General features: G+C 43.5%; 1 protein-coding gene across 1 annotated transcript; it reads left to right on the top strand.

The window, feature by feature from the left end:
* Positions 1–2,751: 2,751 nt before the first annotated feature.
* Positions 2,752–5,789, top strand: LOC136764086 (C-X-C chemokine receptor type 3-like). The gene is made up of 4 exons (XM_066717914.1): positions 2,752–2,820; positions 3,114–3,470; positions 3,571–4,276; positions 5,743–5,789. Exons 1-4 carry the CDS (start codon positions 2,752–2,754, stop codon positions 5,787–5,789), a joined length of 1,179 nt encoding a protein of 392 aa, XP_066574011.1.
* The last annotated feature ends 1,805 nt before the right edge of the window (positions 5,790–7,594 follow it).

Raw genomic sequence — 7,594 nt, 5'->3', positions numbered from 1 at the left:
ATTAGTTTATTGTTCACATGTGTATTTTCATTTTGAGCCAAATCACTAAAGTACCTGCACCAATTAGGGCATTGCATTGCTGTACCTTTTTGACACACCTATTCCCTGCACCATCGATTTTAGTTAGCTTAGTGTTGTTCAATTTAATCTTGTTTCCATATTACTTATTTTTCCCATTTATAAGCCTATGGAATAATTTGGTACCCAGGGACCCTGGGTTTGTGAACTGTAAAATGTGTATCACGACTTCACGGACAGGTGGACTCAAGTGCAGGCTAACTGCGTGGTGTAAATAAGGCAAACTATCCCAAACGGGAAATCCAAAAGGCAAATAACAAGCACAGTCCAGGGGTCAATAGATAAAGCAAACAGGCTAGATGAGGAGATCCAATAGAGTATAGATCCCTCCACACCAAAGACTGATCCTCAAATAAGAAGCTGTAGGCATTCAGGGTAATGTAAGTAGATGGATTATTAACTGGTTGATGTATAGGAAACAGAGGGTGTCGATTAGAGGAGTTGCTTCTAACTGGAGTGAGGTTGTTTGTGGAGTTCCACAGGGATCAGTACCAGGGCCTTTGCTTTTTCTAATCTATATTAATGATCTGGACTCTGGGATAGTTAGCAAGCTTGTCAAATTTGCAGATTACTGCAACTACTAATAAATCTACATAGCTTACTCTGCATTGATTGTAAACGCGTGTGTTCGGCTCGGGACAGAGAAATCGGCGGTTGCCGCGTGGAAATACATCTCGGACTATTAGTACTGTGTATTTATTAATCTTACCAGCTTTCTTTTGTGTCAGTTTGTCTTATCTGTTATTTATATTGAAAAGGAGATTCTGACATTTAGGTTGACCAGCGGAAATAAACTAGAAAACTCTTAATCTGCATCTTCACCACTCGCATCTATTCCCGTGATAAACGTCTGCACCCCCCCAACCACCAAATCATTGTCATAACTGTGTACAGTACTAATCAAAAAAGTTTACAATACAAAAACGTTTATTGTATTTAGTTTTACCAGTCTCAGCGCCGCCATCTTTTCCCGTCTTCTCTAAGAGACGGGTAATTTGTTTTAACACAAATTTGTATTTTTGTATTTGTTTAATACAAAACCTCTGTTTGTTTTAAAAGTTTTTTGAATGGTTCATTCAACTCAATGAACATCTCTGATATTGGTTAAAACACTGTGTTGCTATGCAGAGTTGTGAATTAAAAAACATTTTAAGGCTAAAAAGCAGACGGAATTTTGGGCCGAAAATTGCCCCCCTAGTCCTCTAGCCACACCCCTGAGGGTTAAATAAGCATATTGAAGTTTAAAAATGTGGTTTTCATGATCGCATCGAAAATAAATGTATACATCACGCAATAAGAGCCAAACAATCCCATAAATGCACATTGAACCCCACCATTTGCCGGGCTGATGCAATTTTCTAGGAGAAACACTAACATCGTAAATAACTTTACCATATCTTGACAATTATTATAATAATATATACAATAGAACACACTGCTGTTTCCATTATTTTTTTGCAGTGACTATATTTCGTATTGAACCAGTATATAGCAAAATATATTATGTTGGATTTAAAGTAAAATATACTATTATTTAAATCATTAAAAAACGTAGTGGGCTACATTGTTAAGTATGTTCGTAAGATGAGGTAAAGTTTGGGCACTAACGCAGTGAAGACGTCTCCTACCTGAAATCCTTGAAAAAGTTATTTGGAAGAGGAACAGGGCAAATGCTATAGCAGTGTCCATTCTTTAAAACTACAATCTGACAAGAAAATATTGCGTAAGTACTTTCTCAGTCAAATTTTAAGGCGCTGAATGATGATGCTGAAGTGTGTCCGATTTAACACTTTAAACCTACACCCTACACCAGGGGTAGTCAATAGGCCAGACGCATTGACTGGACCCCGAGAATAATTTTAATTAACTTATTATCATGATTTTTTTAAAATGTAACGTTATGGAGGTTTGTTGCACTCAGTGCTTGTTATTGTGTGGAAGCAGGCATGGTGCCATTGCTTGTATTCACTTAGAAACTCCTACATCAGCGGCGGAAACAGATGATTTCCAGTGAAGACGCATATTTCTAGCAGGTGCACAAATCGAGAGTTGTGCATCCTCACCAGTTTCAATTACAGAGCTCCACCAAACTAGATCTGTGATTGACAAGCACCAGAAACTGCGACTAGTTTGCATGCATAATATCAGTTGATATGCGATTTTTTGCTGGTGATGTGTGGTTGTGAAGCAAAGATATGTTTAAGTCCAAAATCTGCCTGATATCACGGAGATTTTGAGCTATGTTTTCGACTTCGAAATGACTCACAATCGCACATTTCAGGTCCCCCCAGACCCCCACCCTGAATTACTCAATCCACCTTGCCCTAATTTTTCAACATTAATTTTGTGCAGTGTGCACTGGGGCAAAGGGAAATGGTATAGACTTAAATCTAATAAGACACGAAATGCTGGAAAGTTTATATTATGTTTATCTATATGTCTACAAAAATCTTTAACAAATTAAAATAAAAAGTGGTCTAAAATCGTTTTAATACTCATAAAAAGAAATTTGGACCCTGACACAAAATAATTGACTACCCCTGCCCTACACCCTCATGCGAAGTGAACACTTGTTGAAGGGTGTAGGGAGCATGTGTGTGATTTGGGATGCAGTGTAACTTCACAACTCCACTGAGCTAACCTTTCAGGCCAGCAACATCTCTCCCTCTGACTATGGCCACTACAACCTGCGCTTTCAGGCCCTCTTCCTGCCACCCCTGTATGCCCTTGCGCGGCTGCTGGGTAACAGGCTGGTGCTGGCCATGCTGTTTCGGTAAAGGCAGACCTTGAGAGGGACGAACATATTCATAACTTGTCCCATTAACTGACTTCCACTGTCTCCCCTCTCTTCCTCTATCCCCCCTCTCTCAAATTTGAAATTCCAATTCAGAAACAGCTTTATTGACTGACCTCAGTGACATCAGTGTGGCCAGAGCAATGACAGATGGGCTCAGGTGATGGGGAACATCACATACAATCATTATGCATATACAAATGTAACCGATAGTGACTCTATCACTCTCCCCTTCCCCCAGGATGAGCACCTATATTTCAATGACTCAGACAATTACACCTACTACCACACCTACCACACCAACTGCTGGTTCAGCAGATGGGACTGGTGTAACGATGAGGACAGCCTGCGCTTCGAGGCCCTCTTCCTGCCAACCCTGTATGCCCTGGCACTGCTGCTGGGGCTACCAGGAAACGTGCTCATGCTGGCCATGCTGTTTCGGCAGCACCAGCCCTGGAGAGGGACAGACGTGTTTGTGATGAACCTGGCACTGGCTGACACCCTGCTGGTCATCACACTGCCCCTGTGGGCGACCCAGGCGGTGTGGGGCTGGAGCTTCAGAACCCCTTTGTGCAAGATAGTGGGGGGGGTGTTCAAGGTAGGTGGAGGGAGGGGGGGTGTGCTGTTCAAGGTCAGAGTGGGATTCTGATAAAGGTGGTAGAAATATAGTTTTTTTTTTCCTCTCTCTCTCTCTCCAGGTGAACTTCTTCTGTTGCATCTTCCTGCTGACCTGCATCAGCCTGTACTGCTACCTGTCCATTGTCCACCACATGCACTTCCACCCCCGGCAAGTGTGGGGCGCATGCCTGTCCATCTGGCTGCTCGGCCTCCTCCTGTCCATCCCTGACCTGATTGTCCTGGAGGCCGGGATGCCTGAGCAGTGGGGTGGGCGAACCAAGTGCATCCTCCACTATGAGCACCCCTGGGAGTCCTGGGGCATCACCGACTGGCAGTTCGTCTGCCGCCTGTTATACCACGTGACCAGCTTGCTGCTGTCCTTCGCCATCATAGGCTTCTGCTTCATCTGTGAGCTGAGGAAGAAGGACGGTGTTCAGATTCACGGGATCATGCGCAACATTTTTAGGTTAGTGCTGGCATCCTTCCTATGCTGGCTGCCCTATAACCTGACCTTGCTGGTGGACACACTAAACTCCTGGCTGGACTTCATTCACACCTGCAGCAGCAGGTTGGCTCTGGACACATCTCTGGTGGTCACCTCCGCACTGGCATCCCTGCACTGCTGCCTCAATACACTGCTGTATGCTTTTTTGAGGAAGAAGGTCCGCTCCCACCTTCAGGGGCTGCTGCGCTCCATGGGCTGTCCAGGGGTCCAGGCGAGGGGTCCGAAGGAGCCCCAGGCAGAGCTGGCCAGCACCTCCAACTGCACCTACATGGAGTGGTATTGTGAGTGCAGGGTTAGCATAGAAAGAGGGGATCAAGGAGAGAGGCCTGAGTGGAGAGGAGGGAGTGTGGAAGAGAGGGATGGGAAGAGGGGGACCGATACAGAGAACAATCAGATTGCTAATCTAGGATAGAAATGTATGATCCTGATATTTTCCATATCCTAAAATTGCACCCCATGTCACTATATGCATACTACATGGGACATATTTAAAAAAAGATTTTAATCTGTAATACATAAAGGGTTTCCCACAGCTAAATTCATGCAGTCTGTCTGGCCAACAATTGGTGTTGCCTGGCCAAACAAATGCGTGAAAGTAGAAATAAAATTGCACAAAACCTATATTAAAACACAAGTGTTCTTGATTTTGCTCTGCCAATTAATTACTGTTCTCTCTTCCCCACCACTCTCACTCACATTACCTATGCCCCCACACTTTTCTTCTCACCCCTTGTTAAGAGATCAGAAACAGACCGCCATGCCAATGTAATGTTCTAGGGGAAACACTGCCATATACACCGATCAGCCATAACATTATGACCACTGACAGGTGAAGTGAATAACACTGATAATCTCGTTATCATGGCACCTGTCAGTGGGTGGGATATATTAGGCAGCAAGTGAACATTTTGTCCTCAAAGTTGATGTGTCAGACCCCTGACCCCTGTCCACTGCCGAAAGTGCCTACAATGGGCACGTGAGCATCAGAACTGGACAATGGAGCAATGGAAGAAGTTGGCCTGGTCTGATGAATCACGAGTTCAAGGTGTTGACTTGGCCTCCAAATTCCCCAGATCTCAATCCAATCGAGCATCTGTGGGATGTGCTGGACAAACAAGTCCAATCTATGGAGGCCCCACCTCGCAACTTACAGGACTTAAAGGATCTGTTGCTAACGTCTTGGTGCCAGATACCACAGCACACCTTCAGAGGTCTAGTGGAGTCCATGCCTCGACGGGTCAGGGCTGTTTTGACGGCAAAAGGGGGACCTACACAATATTAGGCAGGTGGTCATAATGTTATGGCTGATGTATGTATTTTATTGGTTGAAAGTGTATGGTGAGGTTAATTTCTTGTTTACATTTGAAAACCTATTAAATGTGGTACATCACCCATTTCTACAAAAACAAAGCAGAGTACAGCACTGAACAAGGGCAATGAGAACTGAAAAGAACACACACCTACCATACATAGATCACGATATGAACAGTAAACCCAGCTTTACAACGAATAAAGAGAAATTACCTTCCAGGACTGTGATCTTGGCTCCAAATACAGAATTGCAGTCGACAAGTTAGATATACTTGGCCCTTAGTCTCACAGCTGTAGCTCTGAATGCAAACCGATCGTCTTCTCATGTCAGGTCTTCCTGTAAAAGTAATTGGTCTTCATCGGCTACAGGTCTGACACCTCATGGCACAGACCCTGAAAGGTGCCGTTTACGTGTTTTTGTCTGTCTTCACGAAAGATGCACAAATGGAGCTGGAGAGTGGGAAGGTCAACAGTGCCTTTTAAAGTTTTACAGTACTCCTCTTCACGAAATAGGTTTGGATATAAAGTCTTACAGCTGTCATTAAAACAATGTTGAATAGTTGATCAATGTAACAACGCAATCACACCTCTCTGTGATGGCTGGTGAATTTCCACAAACCAGAAGGCCAGATAGATTGATGGTGGGAGAAACTGCTAAAGTACGATATAGAAGTGATACTTGACCGGACCGCTGCCATGGCAATACAGACCTGTAATGTGGTTCAGCTCTTCTGTAAATGTGCACTTTATATAACATTTTCATCATAGTACTTGCAATTACATTTCTAGTACTCATGTTTTTTATTGTGATTTCCCTTTTGCTCCATTCCCATAGCTCTAACTATGACTTCAGCACATCTTGTCTGCACTTGTCTGTCTAGGATGTAAGACTTGTATTTTATATTAACTATATTTTACCTATGCACTTGTGTGATTTTGAACTTGTAATTGTATTATGTTTTTTATCTGTAATTTTATATTGTATTATTGCACTTTTGTATTGCTCTTATATGCTGTGAGTCTACTAAGAAATAAATAATTATGCTGAAGACCCTGTCTGGATGCAGGCTGCATTGGCACCGGATGCATAATTTGGACTCTCAATGTTTAAAGATCATGGCACTGTTTTTAGACCAGCTGTGTATCTTTGTTCCCCTTTACATCATGCCATGTGTAAAAGAAAGCTAACTTGCAGTGCCCAATAAACGCTAAAGTGTCTTCAGTGTGGCCTGTTATTCACCTCTGAGGTAGCAGAACTCCTCCGATTTTTTTTAACTGTATGAGTTATTTCCATTATGTGATTGACCTACCCAAGATAGTGGCTGTGCGCTCACACTGTAGCACGCTGTAACTCCCAATGGCCACATTGCTTCTATTGTCCATTTATATGGGTCAGGAGGGGTCAGGCAACTGCATGTGAGTCCACAGAGCTACAGTGATCCACCTGCAAACCTGCCTAGCAGCCCAGGGGGGTGCAGTGTGAGAGAGCAGCCAGCAGAGGGCACTCCACACACTCGGCTGGGCTACACATTCTCTATTCTCTCAGTGCTTGTCTCAGGAATCATACTACTGCACTTCACCTCCTACTCTCACAGCGGAATTCCTGTCTTGTTCCTGTTCATACAGGAAGACACAGAGTCCATGAAAAATGACTGGAATTTCCCCCTGGTGCTGCAGAATACAGTACAGCATGGTCTCCAGCTAAAAGAAAGCATGCAAGCAGATAAATCAACATCATGCTAATAATGATATAGCTCACTGTATCCTCTCCCTCTCCATCTCTCTCATTTTCTGAAGAACTGAACTAGTCCAACAACTTCCTCCATAAAAACTAAATATAAAGCGAGAAGGATTCTGTGTTGTTACTTTCCACTCAAAGGATTTTGTTTGTGTGTTAAACAGAACAACAGACATTGAGAGATTGAAGGACACACTGGTGCTGGAATGACACATGTGGCATGTCTCTGGCTTTGATCAGTCTCTACCTGTCTGTGAGATTATTACATATAAAGGAGAGTAATTAAGAAGAAAAAAGCAGCACTATTAGTTCTCACAGGACCCTCTTCAACTGCTAAAAGAAGGGTTGAATGGAAGAAACACAATCATAAAAGACAGGGTGCCGGTAAGAAGAGGAGTTCCAGACAGCAACGTCTCAGGGACATATTTTAAACATGGCCTTCATTCACTGCAGCTCTGAGGAGTGCACCAAATCTGAACTAGACCTGTTTCAGTTAGCGCTCACACAGACCAGTATCGAAAAGAGCTTCTATGTCGAGGTCCCACCCATC

The sequence above is a fragment of the Amia ocellicauda genome, chromosome 12 (assembly GCF_036373705.1).
Source record: "Amia ocellicauda isolate fAmiCal2 chromosome 12, fAmiCal2.hap1, whole genome shotgun sequence".
Classification (NCBI taxonomy): Eukaryota; Metazoa; Chordata; class Actinopteri; order Amiiformes; family Amiidae; genus Amia; species Amia ocellicauda.
Note: the sequence above shows the minus strand (reverse complement) of the source record. Positions and strands in the feature narration are given on the sequence as shown.

Excerpts from the sequence above, each read along its gene's own strand:
- LOC136764086 (XM_066717914.1), top strand. The coding sequence starts at position 2,752 with ATGGCCACTACAACCTGCGCTTTCAGGCCCTCTTCCTGCCACCCCTGT. Across the intron at positions 2,821-3,113 it reads TGCCCTTGCGCGGCTGCTGG|GATGAGCACCTATATTTCAA; the intron begins GTAACAGGCTGG and ends CCCTTCCCCCAG. Across the intron at positions 4,277-5,742 it reads CACCTACATGGAGTGGTATT|ATGCACAAATGGAGCTGGAG; the intron begins GTGAGTGCAGGG and ends TCTTCACGAAAG.